Raw genomic sequence first — 24700 nt, forward strand, 5'->3', positions numbered from 1 at the left:
TTATTATTAGTTCTAAAGATGGATAATTAAAAATTAGAGAGAATAAAAAAAGATGAAATGGCAAAACCTCTGATTGTTTTGTTATGTTATATATGAGATTAGCGTGGATGTTGGAAAAATTATTATGTTGAGATTTGAAGAATTAAAAGACTTGGAATAATGCTGATAAAATAATGAAGAGTAATATGAAAAGCACAATGATATTTTAAGAAAACCATATAAATGAGGGTTGTTTCTTGTGGGGCATATGGTTAGGATAAAACAAGGGGGGGGACGAATGATAAATTAGAAGATTAAGTGTGTAATATTTTTTGGGCAGAACTGAAGGGTTTTATATAGAGATATATATAATAAGGATGTGAAAATAATGATGCTAAAATTATTACAGGCAGTATTGCTCATTGGTGAACAAGGAACTGCAAAAACTGTAATGATTAAAGGTTATTTAAAAAAATATGACCCAGAAGAACAGTTATCAAAAAGTTTAAATTTTTCTTCAGCAACAGAACCTGGAATGTTTCAGGTAAACTGTAGATTTTATGAGCTATTTCTACATTTGTTTCTATATAAACTATTTGATAAAGAAAACGCACAATTTTGACATTTATTTTTAATACTCCAGCAATGATTATAAATTATTTTAAAACATGGTTGTATAATTCCAATTGGTTGGCTTAAATTAAAACTCGTTACATATACATATAATGAATAATTTTAAAAGCTTCATTTTTATTTATTTGTTTTTATTTGTGTTGTTTAATTGTTAAGAGGACAATAGAAAGTTATGTGGACAAGAGGATGGGGAGTACCTATGGACCTCCAGGGGGCAGAAAAATGACCATATTCATTGATGACATTAATATGCCCATTATAAACGAATGGGGAGATCAGGTACAGTTGTAATGTGTCTCTAATTATAGAAGTAAGCAATGTTTCATTAATAAAATGATAATGATGATATTCATCCATCATTTTCAAAGACGACCTTGGCATCTTGGAAGGGATAAAAACAATACTTTTTAAAAAATAAGCTATTTGTGAAAACTTTCCCCATGTTAACAATATTTTCTGATTGTGTTATAAAATTATTGGCACTGCTTAGGAACAATATTTCAAGAATCAGTCTAGGAAAATTGTAGGCTGATTTTAATGTTCTGCCTGAGTGGGGAATAACAGAATACCATAACAGAATAACAACTTCTGTCTATTAAATAAGTGCGTATTCTTAAATCAGTCTTGACGTGCTTGCAGGAAGTTTATAGGCAGTGCAACCCTTGTATGAATCAGGAGTGACAAGGATACATAGACTGAATTCTAATGGAGTTCCTGCAAATGCAACTGAACTGTGAGCTCATATGTATGCAGACAGATGTTGTATTTGGGTTTTAAATCTGCAAAGAAACCAGGAGTTCAGCAATATGGCATCTTAACTGAATTCTCTTTCTTTGATTAAGTGTAAACAATGAAATAGAACCCAGTTTGAGAACAGAAGAGTAATGCAGTCAGGAGTGCCCGTATTTTATTTTTAAAGTCCCCGAATTCATTCCTTAACACTAAGATAGTTAGAATTGAGAGAAATTTTCCATCATCTGCAAGAGTTGGAAGGGACCTTGGAGGACTTCTAGTCCAACCCCCTGCTTAGGCAGGAAACCCTACACTACTTCATATAGATGATTATCCAACATCTTCTTAAAAACTTCCAGTGTTGGATCATTCACAACTTCTGGAGTCAAGCTGTCCCACTGATAAATTGTTCTAACTGTCAGGAAATTTCTCCTTAGTTCTAAGTTGCCTCTTTCCTTGTTCAGTTTCCACCCATTGCTTCTTATTCTACCCTCAGGTGCTTTGAAGAATAGATTGACTCTTCTTTGTGGCAACCCCTGAGATACTGGAAGATACTGCTATCATGTCTCCCCTAGTCCTTCTTTTCATTAAACAGGCCCAGTTCTTGCAACCGTTCTTCATATTTTTTAGCCTTTAGTCCCCTAATCATCTTTGTCACTCTTCTCTGTACTCTTCCTAGAGTCTCAACATCCTTCTTACATCATGGGGACCAAAACTGAATGCAGTATTCCAAGTGTGCCCTTACCAAGGCCTTATAAAGTGGCATTAACACTTCACGTGATCTTGATTCTATCCCTCTGTTAGTTCAGATTAGAACTGTGTTGGCTTTTTTGGCAACTGCTGCGCACTGCTGGCTCATATTCACATATTCTGAACCACTCAGATGCCAGAATGCCGCTGACAACTATGCCATTCTACATGTTTAGGGGAGAGGAAGCCCCTGGATCTACCCCTGGCCCAAAAGGCTGCTTTTTTTCTTGTTGCAATATTCAAAGAATGATAATTTTTCCTTTCTGTGAAAAAATGAGTTTTGTTCAGTACTGTATTCTGAAATGGTTTGTGACTGAGTACTCAGGAGAAAGCCTGTGAACCATGATAAATGTAGGATTTCTGAGAATTGGGATTGAGATTGTTTGGACAGGCATCAACTTTTCAGAAATCTATATGTATGAGCAATGGAAATGGATTCTAAATAAAGGAGAAGGAGTAGGACTTCAAAAAAAGCAGGAGGAGTTGACAGAGCAGATAGGGAAAGGGTGTCAAACTGGTGGCCTACTGGCCAGATGTGTCACACACAGACCATATTTACATCAGCTCTGCAAAGGGGAAAACATTGCAAAACATCACATGATGGCAACATGATGCGGCGAGTGTGACACCCATAAGATAGTGAATTCCCTATTCCTGCTGTGGACAGTTCTGAATTAAATAACAAGAATGTTCCCAGCATAAAGGATTAGTGTAGCTTTTATTATTAATAAAAATTGTCATTTTTGAAATCATTTTCATTTACTGCTTGCATTGGCTGCCAATCAGTTTCCGGTCACAATTCAAAGTGTTGGTCATGACCTTTAAAGCCCTACATGGCATGGGACCAGATTACCTCCGGAACCGCCTGCTACCGTACGAATCCCAGCGACCGATAAGGTCCCACAGAGTTGGCCTTCTCCGGGTCCCGTCGACTAAACAATGCTGTTTGGCGGGATCCAGGGGAAGAGCCTTCTCTGTGGCTGCCCTGGCCCTCTGGAACCAACTCCCCCCAGAGATTAGAACTGCCCCCACCCTCCCTGTCTTTCGTAAACTACTCAAGACTCATTTATGCCGCCAGACATGGGGGAGTTAAGATATTCCTTCCCCCTAGGCCATTACAAGTTATGCATGGTATGTTTGTGTGTATGTTTGGTTTTATTATAAGGGTTTTTAATTGTTTTATTAATTGGATTTCTGCATGCTGTTTTTATCATTGTTGTTAACCGCCCCGAGTGTGCGGAGAGGGGCGGCATACAAATCCAATAAATAATAATAATAATAATAATAATAATAATAATAAACTTTATTAATCCATTTTTGCTGTTGAAAGTTAAGATATTTCTTCATCCTGAAATCAGGATAGGCCATGTTATTTCTATTTATTTAAGGTGGAATGATACTTTGTAAAGATACACTTAAACCACGTTCTGCCATGTATCTCAAGTAGAGTAAAAATATGTGGGGGGGTTTTCCTTTGAAAGAATGATATGTTGCTTTTTTAAAAAAAAATGTGCAGGTAACAAATGAAATAGTACGTCAGATGATGGAAATGGAAGGAATGTATAGTTTGGATAAACCTGGAGACTTTACTACGATTGTTGACGTGCAGTTTATAGCGGCAATGATTCACCCAGGAGGCGGTCGAAATGACATCCCACAACGCTTGAAGAGGCAGTTTACTGTATTTAACTGCACCCTCCCATCTAATGCTTCCATTGATAAAATATTTGGTACTTTCATTTTTCTGTGCAATTTTAAATAGAACCCAAAATATTTCATGCATTTTTATCAGTGAATAATCCTTTTCACTAAAGAAACTAAAGCCACATGGGTGTCAACTGTTACATGGAATGAAATTGTTGGACATTGATATTTAATCTAGTTAATTTTAATATTTAATGAATTTTATTTAATGAATTTTATAAATAATTGTAATGATGAGGTGATCTAAGTAATGTTCTCCATTAGAATTAAAAAGAAATAAGTCTGCACCCAAATGAAAGATTTTGCTCATTTTGATTCTCACCCAGTCCAAAAATTTGAATGATAAATTGGATGATAGTATTCTCTAGAACTAAATTTTTCCTACTAACAGCTGAGCTCATTTAAAGGACACTATAATATAGATTCCTTCAGCCACAGATGACTGAGCATTCATATTGTTTGTATATTTTGCTATGTTTTTGCCCAGTACCTTGGAGAATTTATATTGTAGGGTGAGTAATGCTATCTTGCCAGAGAGAAACCAGGCAATTTGTTTTTGAGAGTCCTGCCTAGGATGTGTCCACATTATCTGAGGGAGCCCTCCTGCTTCTGAAGATAATACGAATTGAAATCCAACATATTTGGAAGGCTTCTGGTTAGGAAAGATTGCAACCAAATTTTAATAACTACAGAGAGAGAAAAATGATACTGTTGCAGGCAAAGGAACAGCACAGACATGGGACAAAACATAAAGAAATATAAAATTATATAGAGTTGGTACCAGGGAAATCAGGAGATCCTGGCAGTTCAAATATTTATTTATTTATTTATTTGTTTGTTTGTTTGTTTGTTTGTTTATTTATTTGTTTATTTATTTGTATGACACTGATGCAGTAAAACCTTAGGTTTAAAGCTGTTCTTGTTTGAAAATATTAAAGCTAAAACTGATCTATTATTTTTCAGGAATAATTGGCTGTGGATATTTTCATTCATGTAGAAATTTCAAGCCTGAAATAAGTGATATGATAATGAAATTGGTATCCGCTGGTAGAATATTATGGCAATGGACTAAGGTATCAAAATCAGTACTTACTAGAAAGAGATTCACTATTTGGAAGTTATGGAAAACAAATCTGTTTTTATATGCTGTAAATGACTAATTTAATTCAGTGTTCTTATCGCAACATAAATAGGTAGAAAGTACCAGAATAATCTTGTCAGGTGCTAGAAAAATCTAGTCCATTAAGATATAAATACTTATGATGCTTTAGGCAGTATTGTGCAATTCTTCATTATCTTCTTTTGTTATTTTTTCTTGCAAGAGTTGTCCTCTTTGTTTTTTTTATTTTAAAATGAGAATAAGGCCTGCATCTTATTTAATTTATGCAAGAAACCTTATTCATATGGTTGCTCTTGAAAAAAATCAAAAAATCATCCTAGACAGGGATAAATCTAAAACCAGCCCCACTATTCCCTAATCAAAATACACAAATATGTAGTCAAATAAAATTCACTCAAAAGGAAATTCACAGGTAAGATACATCTCCCCTGTACCAATTGTTTAAACCATACTGAACCCATTGCACTTGTGCTAGTGTATAAGGAAGGAAATTGTACATGGGAACCTATGAACGTGCTTTTCACTTCTGCATTATGAGAACTTACACTAATACACATACATGTATCTATTTTTTGTTATAGATAAAGATGCTGCCTACACCATCCAAATTTCATTATATCTTCAACCTGCGTGATCTTTCCAGAATTTGGCAAGGCATGTTAACAATTAAATCGGAAGAATGTACTACTATTTATACACTTCTAGCTCTATTTAAACATGAATGTACACGTGTAATTGCTGACAGGTATGATTATTTACTGAAGCATTACAAGTAATAAGAGAATGAATCAGCAATCTTCTACTCAGCTTTCTTTTTGAAATCCAGATTCCAAAGATGAATTTGGCACCCTAAAACAAAGCTACAAATACAAAGGTGTAAAGAAAACCTTAAGTGGGGTTGTACAAAAGTGAATGCACACTCTGCACAAGTTGCTTTTGCAATGTATTAGGGGAAAGTGGTGTGAATGAGCAGACAGATTCTATAATATCTATTCTGACTCTACATTGAGGGACCTGGACATTTTAAGATATTTTTTTAAATTTATCTTTTAAATTATTATTCTTTCCATCATAGGGATAACTGGTGAGGGACTTCATATGTTGGAGGAATTTTCAAGAGTTGTCTTCTCCTCCCCATTTTTCCTGCCTCTGTTTCAACTTAGCTAATATTTCAGAAAGCTGATGTAAGGAGACTTGACATAGCAACTTAGGATGTTTTATATCATCATAGAACTGCTAGAGGAGAGCACTAAACCGTATTTTTCCAGAAGGTCAGAAATGGAAAAGGTGGTGATGGAAGCAGAAGGCCTTTTTCAATATTCCTCCACCTCTGTCCTTGCCATCTGTCAATCAGTAGCTGTCTTTATACCACAGGCTAAGGAAACAAATTTGAGCTGTTCCCATTTAGACTTCTGTGTCATGGTTAAATTGACAACCAGTGATGTTGAAAACAAAAGAAAACAAGACCCATGGAACAGAAAGTATGTAAAGTTCAGATGTAGTGAATACTCCATTTTGGTTTCTCTAAACTGGATTTGGGGTAGGAGTTTAAAGGAACAAATGAACTGCTATGTAGTAATGTGTTTCTGAATTTGATCAAACTCAGTTTTCACACACAAAAGACCCATCTTTTTACATCAACACCACCCCAGAAGAAGGTAAAAGCTTGGGTGCATTTTTTACACTGAGTGTAACACCCACCCAGCCATCCCCACTCTTTAGTCTCAAATTACCTCCTTGCAGCAAACAGCAGCAGAGCCTGCTTAGCCCAAGCCACTGATTATCTGCCTCAGGACACTCAGCTGATTGATTGAAGTTGCTCCTAAGTCCATCTGCTAAAATGAAAGTGAAACTAAAGTTGCATGGAGGCAAATTGCTACAGGGAGAGGCAAAGGCTGAAACTGGCTCTTCGTTTTTTGCTGCAAAGAAGTAAGTCGATAATTATAAATGTTCAAATTATTAGATTTATTTTTAAAGACTGCTTTATTATTGTTCTAGACAACAAAATGAAGAAGCTTTTTAAAATAAATGCTTGATCTGAAGAGTCCCAGTGCTATTGTGTCTTCTTTTAAATAGCAGAGAATACTTCCAGAAAGCCACATCAATTTTAAAGATCTGTAAAAGTATAATCTCAAATGTACTGTTTTAGTATTACTTATTAGTATTAAGCATTAGTATTAAGATAAGGCAGCTGAATTATACCCTGACTTAGTCATGTTTGGAGTAGATCTATTTAAATAATTGCAGGGAGTTAGTGTGATTACATTTAAAAAAACTTTCTGGGATTAATATGCTGCCATAATGTACATTTCTCAAATTCTTTGCTATTTCTGTGGGTCAGACACACATGCACAGGAATACACAGCAAACAATGTATATCATCTGTGCTTGCTGTTCAACACATTGCTGAGAGGCAGAGGCTTTTTTCCCTTGTTTTCCTCCCCCAAAATTAAGGTGTGTCTTCTATTCTGAAAAATACAGTAGTTGGCATGCTATTTTGTGATTATGATTATTTTTTGTGAACAATGATTCACTGGTCCAGTAGCCCAAGATGAAATAGCCATGGAAGGCCATAACCAGTAATTAAATAGGAGGGTATGTTCCTACTATGGGGAACAATATCTGGAAGGGAGACATTTTTCTACAATATAGGGAAATGAAGAAAAGTAGACAAACGAGATAACACCATTTCATCCATCACAAGTTAGAACAGTATTTTTTAATCTTGTCAACATTAAGATGTTTGGACTTCAACTTTCAGAAACCTGCATCTAGCAATGAAAAATACTGAGTTAGAGAATACTACTTCTTAAGTTTGGCAGGAAAACACACAGACAGCTGAAATTAAGTAGAGGGTGAAACTGTTATTTTTTGTTTTAAAAAGAAACCTGTATTACAAGGTAGTTGATATAACTTTAAACATACCAGTTTACATCATGATGAAGTATGGTCCTAAATTGTAGCTTTGGCTTCATTCGGAAATACATTATGTACCTAGTTCTAAGAATGATATGAATGTTACTGAAATGATTTTGTTCTCAGTTTGTTTACATAGTTATTTACTGAAAGTTTTATATTTATAGTGACTAAATTTGTTTCTTGCAGATTTATTACCGAAGATGATGAAGAATGGTTTAACAGAAATTTTACTAGAGTAATTGAAGAACATGTGGATCCAGACTTAGTATTACAAGTCCAAGCTGAACCATACTTTGTAGATTTTCTGCGGGATATGCCTGAGCCAACAGGTGAAGAACCAGAAGATTTTGTGTTTGAAGCACCCAAAATTTATGAAACGGTATTTATATAGATTGTGATTTTTATGTCTTTTCTTTAATTTAGAAAGGGTAATTGCAAAAATGTAATGAATAGAATTACATAAAATTGACGTCCTTGCAGTTCCTTGGCAAGGTTTTTCAGATGTGGTTTCAGCGGTGGGCTACTAGCCAGAACGCTAAATCATGGTCGCCACTGCGACTTGTAAGTGCTTGCAGGGCCAGCACGATTTTGCTTCTGCACCTGTGCAGGTAGCAAAATCGCGCACAGAGCCACAGGCACATCCATGTTTTGGCATGTGCGGAAGTAAAAATACCTCGACAAAACACGGGCACAACTGCGGTTCCGTGCGCGATTTTGCTACCTGCACAGGTGCAGAAACAAAATCATTCTGGCCCCACAAGCACTTATGAGACAAGCGGCGAGCACAATTTAGCATTCCAGCTAGTAGCCCACCGCTGTGTGGTTTACCATTGCCTCCATTCTAAGACTAACAGAAAGTGACTGGCTCAAGGTCACCCTGCTGTCTTCACCTTATATTTACTTTTCTTTAATCTTTTATTTTTAAATCATGTTATTTTTTTTTGAAGCAGGTTATTAATCTCACCACCATACACAACAGCCTCTTTATCCATATTTATCTCTGCCTTATTTGACATGCTTCAGAGTCCTTCGGAGAGGGGGCGGCATATAAATCCAATTAATAAATAAAATAATAATTAAATGCTTATTTAATGTAGCCTCCTATCTAGGCTTTGGTTTGTTGGTTTGTGAAGGTATAAATTTTCTTCAGGGAAAGAAATTTGTTTTCAATTTTAGTGATTTGTTGATTTCAATTGTGGTTAATTTTTTTAAAAATAATAATTGGTAGTTTTAACATTTTTATTTTCTTTACCATTAGGTTCCATCTATGGAATTTTTATCTGATAAATTACAGTTCTACCAAAGACAATATAATGAAAATGTTCGAGGTGGAATGCTTGATCTGGTGTTTTTCAAAGATGCTATCACACATCTTGTTAAGGTTTGTGTCTTTAAACTCTAAATGTAAGCTTCATTTCGAATTGTTCATTTATTCGGATTATGCCAATGCTACCTTTTATCAATATCAGTATAAGTAAATAATGTAAATGAATGAAAGCCCATTATTAAAAATTCAAAAACTAATATATTTTTAAAGCGATGGTGGTATGATGGAAGTGATAATGATGATGTTTTTAGCCTGACAGAAATGTTGGTACAAACTATCTTCCTCATTTGCTATTACTGGGAAAACTCTTTCTTGTAGGTAACCATGTAATAGAAATTATTAGCTCTCCTAGAAACACTGTTTTGGAAGGCTGCATATTATTTTAGGAAATTACTTAATTTGTTAAATATAAAGGTTAATGCCGTACTTAATTTGAATTATGGTATTAATTAAAAATTCTTAGGTCTATATTTTACCTGCAGAAAAGCTATAGAATTACCTATAAAACTTAAAGGTACATAAAAGCAATTCTGTAGAGCAGAGGTTCCTAACCCCTGGGCCAGTGATGGGTTGCTGCAGTTCGGACCAGTTCACCCAAACTGGTGGAATACATTTGCCCCTATTCGCGGAACTGGCAGTGATGGCTGGGTCCCCAAACCGGCCCCCTGGTTACTGCTTCTGGAAAGCAGCTGGCAAAGAGCCCCTTGCACATCCACAAATGCTTCTGCACATGCACAGAGAGTTATTTTCCCAACGTGACATAGGTGTGCATGCAAGCGAAGCGACTTCCACCACAATGCAAACCAGTAGGGAAGATAATTGGAACCCTGAAGCTCCACTCTACTTACCTGCTACTGGAGCTCCCTTGAAGGCCGTCGTGGGTGCATGTGTGCCCATCAATGTGAGATTTGTCTTCTGCACATGTGCAGCAAGCCAAATCTCATGCGAGGATTCAAAGTGTTGGTCATGACCTTTAAAGCCGTACATGGCATTGGACCAGAGTACCTCCGGAACTGCCTGCTACTGCATGAATCCCAGCGGCCTATAAGGTCCCACAGAGTTGGCCTTTCCCGGGTCCCGTCGACTAAACAATGTCGTCTGGCGGGCCCCAGGGGAAGAGCCTTCTCTATGGCGGCCCCAGCCCTCTGGAATCAACTCCCCCCGGAGATTAGAACTGCTCCCACCCTCCTTGTCTTCCGTAAACTACTTAAGACCCACGTATACCGCCAGGATTTGAGGCATCTTTCCCCCAGGCTTATTATAATTTATGTTTGGTATGTATGTGCTGTTTGGTTTTTAATTATGATAGGGTTTTTAGTTTTTTAATATTAGATTTGTGCCATTATAATATTGTTTTTATCATTGTTGTGAGCTGCCCCGAGTCTTCGGAGAGGGGCGGCATACAAATCTAATAAATTATTATTATTATTATTATTATTATTATTATTATTATTATTATTATTATTATTTTGCCTATTTTCACCAATATTTTTGCTTCTGCGCATGTGCAGAAGTAAAAAACCCCGGCAAAAATAGCCGAAATCTCACTCTCATGTGTGTCCTTGTATGAGATTTGGCTTGCTGCGCATGCACAGAAGCCAAATATTGTGCGTGGGAGCATAGCTATGCACACATCCGGGATTTTCCTACTGGAACTGCGCACCTGGGAACACTGGCTGCTGCCCGCCACTGAATGGAACCCACACCTGCCCTGGGCAATGGACCAGTGTTGGTCTATGGCCAGTTAGGAACTGGGCCACACAGCTAGAGGTGAATGGCAGGTGAGTGAATAAAACAAAAATGCCTCCCAGTCTGTGGAAAAATTGTCTTCCATAAAACCGGTTCTTGGTGCCAAATCCTTGGGGACAACTGCTGTGGAGGAAATAAATATTGTATATGCATTGGAATTGTATAATAACATTTAAGTATTGTTCATAAAAAGCTTCTATGAAGTTCCTTTGAGATATACAAATGCACAGAGAGATACACACCATCCTCAAAGAAGAATATTTTTATCTTCTTTTCGTTGCCTGGAGAAGATCTATTAAAAACTGACAAAATTCATCTTTTAAAAATAAATCTTCAGCATAATATAGTGGATAGGACAGGAGAGATTAAGTTTTGAATCCATTCTTGGTTGAGGAAATTAACTGGGTGACTTTAAGCCACTCATACTCCTACCCTCCATCTACTCCTCACATTTGTTTTGAAGCTAAAATGAAGTTTGAATTTTATTTCCCTATCATAAATCCAATCAAAACAAAATCAAATAAAAATCTTTTAAAATAATCTTAGGCTATGATTCACCTTTTTTGTCCTTATTCAATGAGTTTAGTATATACTGTATGTTCTTTTTCTCTTTTAATATTGTAGATCTCCCGAATAATTCGGACAGCATGTGGAAATGCTTTACTTGTAGGAGTTGGTGGTTCTGGAAAACAGAGTCTTTCCAGGCTTGCTTCTTTTATAGCTGGATACAAAATCTTTCAGATAACTTTAACAAGGTCAGAAATTTACTTAACCAAAATGATTGAGTTTCCGTACGGAATTAGAGGCTCCTATTTGTGATGAACGTATGAGTGCTGCTGTGGCCTAGAGGTGGAGCTCTTCACAAGAGGCGTACATAAGCGCATTAGAGTGCCTTCCGTCCCCTGTCCTATAGTCTCTCCTATATCTCGTATTTCTTCTCTACTATATCCTCTATAACCTTCATTGTGTATTATTGTGTATTGGACTAAATCAATCAATCAATCAATCAATCAATCAATCAGGAAGTTGTGAGTTCGATCCTAGGCAAAGGCAGATATTTCTCTCTCTGGGCACAATGAGAATATATCTGCTGAACAAAACTACACAAGAGCAACAGGAAGGGCTTCCAGCCATTAACCACATTGCTAGTTCCAGTTGCCCAGAGTCCATCCCACAAGGAATTATGGGATCATTGAGAGATTATGATAGGGACCATCTTCTGCCGCACGAATCCCAGCAACCAGTTAGCTCCCACAGAGTTGGCCTTCTCCGGGTCCCGTCGACTAAACAATGTCGTTTGGCGGGACCCAGGAGAAGAGCCTTCTCTGTAGCCGCCCCGACCCTCTGGAACCAATTCCCCCTAGATATCAGAGTTGCCCCCACCCTCCTTGCCTTTCGTAAGCTCCTTAAAACCCACCTCTGTTGTCAGGCATGGGGGAATTGAGATATTCCCTTCCCCCTAGGCTTATAAATGTATGCATGGTATGTCTGTATGTATGGTTGGTTTCTTAAATTGGGGTTTTTTACATTACTTTTAATATTAGATTTGTTCATATTGTCTTTACTGTTGTTAGCGGCCCTGAGTCTACGGAGAGGGGCGGCATACAAATCTAATAAATAAATAATAAATAAAAGATTTGTGATGAAGGTAGATTGTGCATATTTACAGTGTTCCCTTGATTTTCGCGGGTTCGAACTTCGCGAATAGCCTATACCACGGTTTAAAAAAAAATATTAATTAAAAAATACTTTGCGGTTTTTTTTCTATACCACGGTTTTTCCCGCCTGATGACATCATACATCATCGCCAAACTAATAATTTTTGCAAATAAATAACAAAAAAAATAATGATTGTTAATAAATAACTATCAGGATCACTGTGTCTTATTCAATGGTGAGTACCAGTAATAACAGTGAGTAAATTGTTGTTAAGGGAATGGGAAATGGTAATTTAGGGGTTTAAAGTGTTAAGGGAAGGCTTGTGATACTGTCCATAGCCAAAAATGGTGTTTTTTCTTCCGCATCGCTACTTTGCGGAAATTCGACTTTCGCGGGCAGTCTTAGAACGCATCCCCCACAAAAATCGAGGGAACACTGTATTTGTATACAGGACCACTGTTACGATATTAATTATTATATGCTCTATTGTTGAATCATATTAAACCACATATTTTTAAAAATGACATAATTGAGGAGAGAATTTCTAGGCACATGGAGGAATTCTTGTTCTGCTCTCTATTTATAATACATCTTTTTCAAATAACTCTTGGCATGATATTTATAAAAGACTGGATATGTCTGGAAGTTCCTTCTCAGATGCCTATCCCAGATCATTTGGAAGGACTTCATAAATAGATAAAAATGCCAAATGCAGTCTAATATATGGCTGACTGTGCAACCAACTATAATATAAGAATTACAATATATTAAACTAAAATATGTATATGCCATCTAGCAATAAATAAATAATTAATTTCATTTGTGATGACTCTCAAATTAAAAAATATATAGATTGTATTTTATTCTTGAAGTCTTAACTGCATTGATACTTTGCATATGATAATTGTTTTATTGGCATCCTTACAATGCAGAAAAGTTATTACATTTTAAATTGACCACATTGATATGATTATTGATTGATAATACCTCAACCTATTTAAGATTAGAATTTGGCATATATTTTGAGGCAGTGCTGAAAGTTTGCAAAATATCCCCTAACAAAATCCAAAAACAAGATGGCAGCACATGTGCAGTGCCAGAAACTTGAGTTCTGTGCATGCGCAAAAAAAAAAAAAATCAGCAAAAAAAAAATCCCCAAAAATAGCAGTGTCCACAGATCGGCATCAACAGAACCAGCTCCATGACATCACCAGCAGTTTGCTACCAGTTTTATGGAACTGGTGCAAACCAGGAAGAACCAACTTCTGTTTCGAGTCTATGCTGCAGGGTTAATAATTATAAAGCATCAGTGAGACAATGCAGTCAGTCGATGCAAATTATAGTTCAAACAGAATGCTAATACAATTGATATAAATGTTGGTTCAGAGCTGATTCATGGGGGCATTGTGCAATCTCAATTCCTCCTAAGATAGTAACAATATTTTGCATGAAAATATCCAGGAATTATCAATAGCTCAGAATGGAAAAGCTACTTAGATACGCAGTGAAACTTTAAAAAAAAAAAAAAAAGCTCAGTTGCCATGACTCAACTCTTCCTGGATGACGGAGAAACTTCGTAGATATCCTGGAACCAAGTTTAATTTTAAATTTGATTTATTTTTAACCCATAATCCAATTCCACATCCTTCTCTTTGTTTAGATTCCGTTTGAACAAATTATATCATTCAGTTGTTATAGGCCAGACCTGGAGTCATCCCAAACAGCTTTCCTTTTTATCTATTAAATCAGATGTGCTTTTATGTATTAAGAGCTTAAATGCATTTTGTTTCTTCCTTACATTAATATTTGACATTAATATGTGAGCAATGAAGAGCATAAACTTTAGGAACAATACTTTTTCTCCTGTTTGCTTGAGTGGTTTGAGAAGTTCCATTTCAGTAACACTCCCCATTAAAATATGCAACAAAATTTATTTGTGGACACAAGTCCTAAAGGGAGCATTTCCAGTTGCATATGGAAGTCTTCTTACCTCCCATATCTGACTTAATACATGTGAAGAATTTGTACTGCAGTTTAAATTTGCTTGTTGATTTGCTTTCTCCTGTCAGATCCTACAATGTGACCAATCTAACAGATGACTTAAAGAACTTATATAGAGTTGCTGGCGCTGAGGGAAAAGGAATCACATTTATTTTCACAGACAATGAAATAAAAGATGAAGCATTTCTTGAATATCTTAATAATCTGCTTTCCTCTGGAGAGGTTAGAATTTCAAATTACTACGGATGTTGCTGTTATGCTGATTATTACATTCTTACTTGTGGTTAAACATACCTTGATTAAGACCCTAATACGATGATTCACAAAACATAAAATTACACCTCTGAAGCACTTTGGAACAGTGTTCCCTCTAATTTTTTTTTGGGGGGGGCGGAAAAGTATAGTGTCTGAGCGGCAGTCCCTTTGGGACTGGGCGGCACAGAAATATTAAATAAATAAATAAATAAACAAACAAACAAACAAAAAACCCACCCTGTTTTGCCTCAGAGAATTTCAAAATAAAATACTGTACTGTGTGTCTATAACAGTGAGCTCATAATAGGGCAACTCTATCAATATCAAAATGCCACTTAAATAGTTGAGCTAGTTTCAAACTAGATTTTGATTTTCTTTCTCTCTTCCTTACTCCCATTCTTTTTCTTTCTCTTTTCCTTACTCCCATTCTTTTTCTTTCTCTTTTCCTTCCTCTCTTTTTTCTATCTGTTTCTCTCTCTTCCTCTCTTCCTCTCTCTCTCCTTCCCTCTCACTCTTTCCCTCTCGGCTTCTGGGCAGGTTTGGAAAACTCTGAGTTGATGATGATTTTTAAGTGAGCGATTGCTCACTGCTCAGCTTAGAGGGAACTATGCTTTGGAAGTTGTTGAGTTTTATTCAAAAGCTAATGTTATTGTATTCATTTGAAAATCTGAAGTTTCATTTATTCATTGACAGTAATCTGAAGCATAAAGTGTTACGACCTTTTTTCCCTCACAAATACATATATTAATAGACCTTTATAAGAGAATAAAATCTAGTAAATTTGAGACAAATCAATGAATTAGAGTCTTTAGTTAACCAGTATCAATTTTTTCCAGTGCAGTATATTTGTTATAAATAATAATAATAATAATAATAATAATAATAATTATAATTATTATTATTATTATTATTATTATTATTATTATTATTATTATAATTAATCTAAATAAAGTTAATATTTCTAAAATGTTTAATATTTTAAACTAGTTATAAGCATTGGAAAGAATAAAATCCCAAGCACAAAAGTGCAACATTTTGAATACTGCGTATATGAATATCTATGTTTCATTATTTTTTGACATCATATATTTTTGTAAATATATTAGAGAACTTCAGTTACCCATGCATTATAAACTGAAGCAGATGTCTCCTGAATTATGAGGATCTTGGAATCTATAAATTAAAAACTTTGGTATTTTAATATTATTCATAAATGTCTTTTTCCTCTAATTTTTGCTTTTCCTGATAAGATCTCCAATTTATTTCCTCGAGATGAACTGGATGAAATAACTCAAGGACTTATATCTGTAATGAAAAAAGAGCTGCCACGAGTTCCCCCAACTTTTGATAATCTTTATGAATATTTTATATCACGGTCAAAGAAAAACCTCCATGTTGTACTCTGCTTTTCTCCTGTGAGTTTCCTTTAAATGTATGTTTAAATAACCAATGACCCATTACGTCATCATTTCAGAGATATCTCCTTGCCTAAACAGAGAAGCACAATGATCACGGGTGGGCAAAAAAGCAGTGGAACGGGAGCAACCTCTGACTTCCTGCAGTCTTTCTCGTTGACTTCCTTTGTAGGAAGTTGGCAGGGAGCATTGGAAATGACAATCACGGGATTATGGCTGACTGCATCATCTGAATGATGCTAAAATAGCCACATCCTCAACAAATTTCAATCTTACCGGACTAATGGCTCCTAGACTTTTAATTCATTGTCAACCCATTTAAGGTATAGGTAGTCTTCAACTTACAACTACAGTTGAACCCAAAATTTTAAAAAGCCAAAAAAGCCCAAAACAAGATGGCAGTGCATGTGCAGTGCAGAATCTCAACTTCTGTGCATATGCAGAAGAAAAAAAAAACAGGAATTTTTTAAGAATAAAAATCAACTTTTTTTAAAAAAATGGCAGCATCTGACAGACCCGGTTCTGTGATGTCATCATGACATCACCAGCGGGTTGCTATTAGTTCACCCAAACTGGTCCAAACTGGGAGGAATCCACCTCTGCTGTTTATAAAAAGTATAGTATAAAATTGGGATATGCAACCCAATTTTGTACATGCTATTTGGAAGTAAGTGCCACTCGAAAATAGCACACGCAGAAGTTTAAAGTAAAGTTCAGAAGAATTTTCTTTCTTAAGAATAAAAATTTAATTCAATGAGATTTTATGATCTTATAGATCTTGTACAGATTGGTTCTTGTTTATGCCAAGCAATAATGTGATTTTTAGCTATGTGAATATAGCTAAAATGAATATTCCTAGTGCCTTATAAATTAACACATTGTTTATTGTGGTTAATCTGTAGGTTTAACACGTTGTATGAATCTATACCTGTGATGGCAAACCTATGGCACGCATGCCAGAAGTGGCACACTCTAGGTCAGATCTCCGTGGCATTTCTTTCTGTTCTGTGAATTTCTGTTTCCCTGCAAACAGCAAAACAGAAACTCACAAAAGAAAAGGATTATCTTACCTCTTGCCGCACTGCCGGTATTATGACCTATAAAGCTCTTCATGGCATCGGACAAGAATATCTCCGGGACCGCCTTCTGCCACACGAATCCCAGCGACTGGTTAGGTCCCACAGAGTTGGCCTTCTCCGGGTCCCGTCGACTAAGCAATGTCGTTTGGCGGGACCCAGGAGAAGAGTCTTCTCTGTGGCGGCCCCGACCCTCTGGAACCAGCTCCCCCCAGATATCAGAGTTGCCCCCACCCTCCTTGTCTTTCACAAGCTCCTTAAAACCCACCTCTGTCATCAGGCATGGGGGAATTGAAATTTCCCTTCCCCCTAGGCTTATAGAATTTATACATGGTATGCTTGTATGTATGAGTGGTTCTTTAAATTGGAGTTTTTTAGATTATTTTTAATATTAGATTTGTTTACATTGTCTTTTTATATTGTTGTTAGCCGCCCCAAGTCTTCGGAGAGGGGCGGCATACAAATCTAATAAATAAATAAATGGTCTGCCTCCCACCAGCCAATTGATCTTCAGGTTTTTATGTCCATGCGTGCATTAGCTTGATATGCACAGCTTTCAGTTTGGGCATGGACGCATGTGCAGTTTGGACACTCGGTATCTAAAAGGTTCGCCATCACTGATCTAGATTATGTGTGTAGCCCCAGCTTTTTTTATATGTAACAATATTATTGGAAACTGTATATAAGTCAGACAACAGATACGTTTAATAAATCATCATCATCATCATCTCCTATATTTCCCATAATTGTATTTCATTATATGCCACTTTTTGTCTCTTTCTTAATTTTGCTAGGTTGGTGAGAAATTTCGTGCACGTTCTTTGAAGTTTCCTGGTCTTATATCTGGATGTACTATGGATTGGTTTACTCAATGGCCCAAGGAAGCCCTTGTTGCTGTGTCTCAGTATTTTCTGTCAGGTTTTAATATTGTCTGTTCTGCTGAAGTTAAAGCACACGTGGTAGAAACTATGGGCATCTTTCATGACCTAGTTTCAGAAAGCTGTGAGAACTATTTTCAAAGGTAGTATATTTAACAATGTATAATTCTGTGATAACTTTTTTTAAAAATAGATGGTTTTAAAAACCATATTGCAATTGAATCTCAACATGAGTTATAAATTTGAAAGAATTTTAAACATCATCTAGTTCAACCTCCTGATCAGGGCAGGATCTAAAATAGCATCACTGATAGATGAACATCCAGCTTCTGTTCGAAAAATTCTAATGAAAGAAAATTCCCCACATTATGTGGCTACTGTAAATAATATCACTAATATAAAGAGTTATCCCAAAAAAATGAACTGGTTTCATGACACATTGCTTCAGTTCTCAAGCATTGTCATGTAATGAGCTGGGGTGGTGCAGCAGGTAGAATGCTGTACTGCAGGCCACTGAAGCTGACTGTAGATCTGAAGGTCAGCGGTTCAAATGTCATCACCGGCTCAAGGTTGACTCAGCCTTCCATCCTTCCGAGGTGGGTAAAATGAGGACCCAGATTGTGGGGACAATATGCTGGCTCTGTTAAAAAGTGCTATTGCTAACATGTTGTAAGCCGCCCTGAGTCTAAGGAGAAGGGCGGCATAAAAATCGAATGAATGAATGAATGAATGAATGAATGAATGAATGAATGAATGAATGAGTCAGTGATCATTTGAAAGAGGAATTACCTTAATTTTGAATGGCTGCCACAGGGGCTACCCACTAACTATCCACTAACTATCCACCGCTACCCACTAACCTCGATGACCTTAAACGTCAAATGACAACAGCGATCTCAACTAGTGGATTGTGATATGCTGATATACACCTGGGAAGAATTTTCTTATTGCATTGATGTGGCCAGTGCTGCAGGTAGTGGTCACAATGAACACTTGTAAGACAGGAAATAAAAGTGGATTGTGAGTAGAATACTTGTGACTTGGCTGGAGTTTTGTATTACTTTTCCTAAAATATTGTGTCATGAAATCGATTCATTCTTTTTGAATAACCCTGTATAGTAAAAATCATAGAAGCCTCCATTGCCTTATTTTTCTATGTCAGTTGCCATCCTTGCAAAGCAAAATATACTTAACAGTTCAAAAGCAACCCTGTCACACTGTGACAATTGATAAACTGAGATGTAACAGAAAATTATATATAGCACCGTTATTTTGATTTGAGGGGAAACATGATTATTTTACAGACTTTACTTCGTAAATTACTGTTTAGAACTGTGATTCATGTATGTAATATAATCTAATACCCTAAATTGTATCTTGAAGAGGTATCGCTATTATAAATTACAGATATCGGCGAAGAGCTCACGTCACCCCCAAATCTTATCTTTCTTTCATCAATGGCTACAAAGAAGTTTATGCTGAAAAACTGTTCAGCATTAATGAACAAGCTGAGCGTATGAATATAGGTAAGATAAGTACAAGTCAAAGACTTTATTTTCTTTTTAGTATGTCAACATATATATCAATATATTCAGAAGTGCGCTTCAGCTGGACTTGCTTTCAAAAACATTTTTATGTTCATAGCTTACTCTTCTCTGCTAATTGATTTTAAAATGGAACAGTTGTTCTTTTCCTTTTAATTGTTTATTACTTTGGGGGAGTTACTTACCGGTATTATTCTTATTCTTGTGTAACTATCCTGGAAATATTTGTTATGAAAAGTAGAATGTAAATCTAATAGATAAATCAATATAAACAGTTAATAGTACACAATTATCGATTCATTATGTGCCATAAAGGTGAAGTCAAGTCATAGAGATTTCGCAAAAGATAGATGCACTCAATTACAGCAATGATAGATACACCAGTGTTTCTTCACTTCGTCAACTTTAAGAGCTGTGATGGTGCAGTGGTTAGAGTGCAGCACTGCAGGCTACTTTTGCTGCCTGCTGGCTGCCTGCAGTTTGACAGTTCAGATCTCACCAGGCTCAAGTTTGACTCAGGCTCAAGTTTGACTCAGTAGAGTAGAGTAAAGTAGAATAGAATAGAATAGAATAGAATAGAATTATTTATTGGCCAAGTGTGATTGGACACACAAGGATTTTGTCTTGGTGCATATGCTCTCAGTGTACATAAAAGAAAAAGATACATTTGTCAAGAATCACGTGATACAACACTTAACGATTGTCATAGGGGTCAAATAAGCAATGAAGAAACAATCAATATTAATAAAAATCTTAGGATACAAGCAACAAGTTACAGTCATACAGTCCTAAGTGGGAGGAAAAGGATGATAGGAATGATGAGAAAAAACTAGTAGGAATAGAAGTGCAGACTTAGTAAAAAGTTTGACGGTGTTGAGGGAATTATTTGTTTAGTAGAGTGATGGCATTCAGGAAAAAAAATGTTCTTGTTGTCTTGGTGTGCAGTGCTCTGTAGCAACGTTATGAGAGTAGGAGTTAAAACAATTTGTGTCCAGGATGTGAGGGGTCAGTAAATATTTTCACTGCCCTCTTTTTGACTCGTGCAGTATACAGGTCCTCAATGGAAGGCAGGTGATGGGTAAAATGAGGATCCAGATGCTGACTCTGTAAACCGCTTACAGTGGTCTGTAAAGCACTGTGAAGCTATACATAAGTCTAACTGCTAGTGCTAGGGCTGGTGCTATGGGTGGACTTCAACTCCCCAAATTCCCAGCTGTGTCAAGTGGATAGGGTTGAGAAGCACTGGGATACACTGTAAAAAGATCTGAAGGGCCGGGTAGGGAAGATCATATTGGAGAAACTTGATGTGATTGTTAAGTGTTAACACTGATTTAATGGTCCATAATCAATCAAAGTGAATGAAGAACTGCATTACAAAACATGATTTAAAAAAAATCAGTGAATTTGCTAAATAGATGGTATTAAATTATGGTTAAATTGAATTGATGAGATCCTCAAAAGAGAAGTTTGAACAAGAGGCGTACTATGAAGTGCTGTCTGATTGTTGTGAACTCAAGCAGCATTTTGTTGTGAAATCTGAGCTAGAAAGATATGGGGTAATTTTATTCGATGACATGGGTATTAAACAGGTTTCACTTTAGTGACTTTTGTTTTTTTCAATCTCCTACTTATTTTCTTCAGTTAACTTTTTCTTTACTCATACTACTTTTTGTACTTAACACTATGTTGAAAAGGAATAGCAAAGAAGATATAGATTGATACCATTTGTTGAGCTGAGCTCTCTGGAGATCTGAAACTACTGGTAAATCCTAGTCCAGAGGTCAGGCACTTCCCTGCCTTTTAGTGGAACGGAAGATGCTGTCTTTTTATGTTCATAAGATTGCCTTAATACAAAATAGAACTATACATGATTGCCAACTTCATCTTGATCTTGACTATTATTATAGGCCTTGCTAAACTAATGGAGGCTAGTGAATCTGTTGCTAAGCTCTCTCAGGAACTGGCACTAAAAGAAAAGGAATTGGCATTGGCTTCTGTAAAAGCAGACAAAGTAAGTATAAGCATACATTACAACATTAAGTGCACAAAGGTTGCTCATGGATTTTATTTGTTTACCCTATGTTTTTATGCAGATATGTTGGCAATTCCTGAATCAATCCATATCCCCCCCCCCACTGCTCAAAAATGTGCATTTTAGAATCTGCAATAGTTCATTAAAGCTTAATGCCATCTATTCATGTTGTTATTCTTCTTTTTATACTGTACAGCTTCAGAGTTCAGACAAAGGCTCAAAATTGATCTGACAATGTATTTCTTTGATCCCTTCTCATAATGATTATTTTAACTGCTACAACTGAGTTGATTAAATCCTAGTCTAGTCCATAAACTCAAGGCACTTTAGATCAATTAAAATGAAAATAAAATCACAAAATCTAGCACCATACACAACATATTATACTATATTGTCCAGTTCCCAGTTGAAATGGTTACAGTGGCCTTCCAAAAGCACAGTACTTTGGAGGCTATATTACCCTATGTTTTAGGTGCTCCACAATGTCAACAAAGCTGATTAATCTATCTTTTAGTGATACTGGTAGCATAGTCCCTGTTCTCATTCAAAAGTCATGCTAAGGCTTTTATCAAACATTTTTAGAAAATAGTTAATTGAGCCAGTTACTACCAATATTTAAGCCTCAATTTTTCTATATTTTAGGCAGTGTTGAATGAGAATGATTTTTTTTTAGATTCTTTTCACCATAATACAGCACAGATCTCTTTCTCAAAGGTGAAAAGCCCATGAACCAGGATAAAATAACCAGTTTTACCTTGAAGCCATACACCTTCATATTGAAAAGCTGGGGCTGCCTTCTAGCTACACTTTTGTCTGACTTGCATTGCTATGTGCCCTTTCTTTTCAAGTTTGTGTTCAGACTTTGTGCTTAGCAAACAAATATTTACATATCCTCAGACACAAATATCCTCAGGCAGAAGGCTGCACAGCTCTTTACAATTTCCCATTAAAAAGGCAGGGTTGGGTGAAAGTGATGTGTAGAGAATGGGAGAAACCACTAATAAGGAAAAGGATACACAAACTGGTAAATTAAGTCAATATAAATGGAGTCAAGAAAACAAGCTGAAAAAGAGGTGCATTGGGAAAAAACTGCAAGATATAAATAAAACATTTTTCCAGAGTGTCAAAATATGATTCAAGGCATCCGTTGCTCTAGTACTTGGGGAAAGTGGAGAATAATATCAGGAAACATGGATAAGGAGGAAGTGCTTTGTACTGCTTTTGCATCTCTCTTATCCCAGGGGAAGAGATTCTTCTTAACGTGCCCAAGGAAAAGGAGGGAAACACAGTACAGAATCAAAAAGGGGTCCATCTTGCTACCTTAAAAAATGCAAATCCCCATTGGTACCAATGGACAACAAATAGAAACTCAAAAGAAACATTGAAATAAAATATCAAGAAATCTAAAAGTAATTAGAAGACAATGTCAATAGGAATGTATATATGATGTAGATTCATCTGTAAATATGATTATGTACTTTTTTTTAAAAAAATGGAAAAATTTAATAAATATATATTGGGGAAAAAAATGCAAATCTCCAAATTTTATGCCAGTCCTCTTCCAACCCTATTCTATGATTTTTATAAAATAATCGGTCCTTTGGTTACCTTGATTGGCTTTCTTGATTTCGGCATTTGCTCTTTTATTTGTACCTCCAGTGTCATTTTTTGATTAGTGAAGCTTCCTGTCTTTGAGTCTGGACACATTGCCTTATCTTGATTTTGTCTTCTGACTCGCTAATTCAAGCAGACTTTTATCCTCAAGTAGAACATGCACTGAAAATGGATGGGTTGAGACTCTAAGCCTTCCAAAGCCAGTCAGTAGTTTAAATCATTTTAAACTAAAATATAAAATAAAATAAAAATTTATTTTAAAATCATCTGCTACAACATCCTTCATAAAATCATCTGCTACAACATCCTGCCTGGCAACAACTACTTCAGCTTCAACCACAACATCACACGAGCATACAACAGATACAAACTTAAAGTAAATCTTTTTAAACTCAACTGCAGGAAATACGACTTTCGTAACCGAGTAGTTGATGCATGGAACTCCCTACCTGACTCTGTAGTATCATCACCTAACACCCAAAACGTTACCCTTAGACTATCCACTGTTGACCTCTACTGATTCCTAAGAGGTCAGTAAGGGGCGTGAATAAGTACTTCAATCCCCTGTCCTAATGTTTCTCTCTTACTAGTATCATGTATATAAACATTGTTATATCTTTGTATACCACCAATACGTACTTGACAAAACAAATAAATAAATACAATAAATAAATAAATTAAATCACTAACTGATGAAAAAATTACTGTTTTTTTATTTTCTTCCTTTCTTCTTGCAAATCATTTTCCACTGACTGGGTAAAAAAAGAGAAGAATTGTTTTTTTTATTTAAAGTTTTATTCTAGGTTTGCTTTTAATAATAAGGGGACAAGTAAATGTTTTTGGCAGGCTATGCATCAATTAATTAACTATGTTTAGGAATTGTGTAAGAGCCGAGATGGCGCAGCAGGTAGAGTGCAGTACTGCAGGCCACTAAAGCTGACTGTAGATCTGCAGGTCAGCGGTTCAAATATCATCACTGGCTCAAGGTTGACTCAGCCTCCCATCCTTCCGAGGTGGGTAAAATGAGGACCCGTATTGTGGGGGCAATATGCTGGCTCGGTTAAAAAGTGCTATTACTAACATGTTGTAAGCTGCCCTGAGTCTAAGGAGAAGGGCAGCATTAAAAAATCAAGTAAGTAAGTAAGTAAGTAAGTAAGTAAGTAAGTAAGTAAGTAAGTAAGTAAGTAAGTAAGTAAGTAAGTAAGTAAGTAAACTACAGGCTTAATAGGTATTATTTTCTATATGTCGCATGCCACATGACTTAAGCAACAGAGTGGTCAATGCCTGGAATACATTACCCGACTCTGTAGCTT

At 36.1% G+C, this 24700-nt stretch overlaps 1 protein-coding gene across 1 annotated transcript in view; it reads left to right on the plus strand.

Moving 5' to 3' along the window:
• DNAH8 (dynein axonemal heavy chain 8) overlaps positions 1–24700 on the plus strand; it is a 159680-nt gene that overhangs the window by 84360 nt on the left and 50620 nt on the right. The window contains exons 38-50 of the mRNA XM_070727251.1: positions 389–523; positions 769–891; positions 3611–3824; positions 4762–4871; positions 5500–5663; positions 8024–8216; positions 9096–9218; positions 11538–11668; positions 14642–14795; positions 16079–16243; positions 18114–18340; positions 19605–19723; positions 21649–21752. Of these exons, the coding sequence (XP_070583352.1) occupies positions 389–523; positions 769–891; positions 3611–3824; positions 4762–4871; positions 5500–5663; positions 8024–8216; positions 9096–9218; positions 11538–11668; positions 14642–14795; positions 16079–16243; positions 18114–18340; positions 19605–19723; positions 21649–21752 (1962 nt within the window). The remainder of the gene's footprint in view (positions 1–388; positions 524–768; positions 892–3610; positions 3825–4761; positions 4872–5499; positions 5664–8023; positions 8217–9095; positions 9219–11537; positions 11669–14641; positions 14796–16078; positions 16244–18113; positions 18341–19604; positions 19724–21648; positions 21753–24700) is intronic.

Source organism: Erythrolamprus reginae, chromosome 1, assembly GCF_031021105.1.
Source record: "Erythrolamprus reginae isolate rEryReg1 chromosome 1, rEryReg1.hap1, whole genome shotgun sequence".
Taxonomy (NCBI): domain Eukaryota; kingdom Metazoa; phylum Chordata; class Lepidosauria; order Squamata; family Dipsadidae; genus Erythrolamprus; species Erythrolamprus reginae.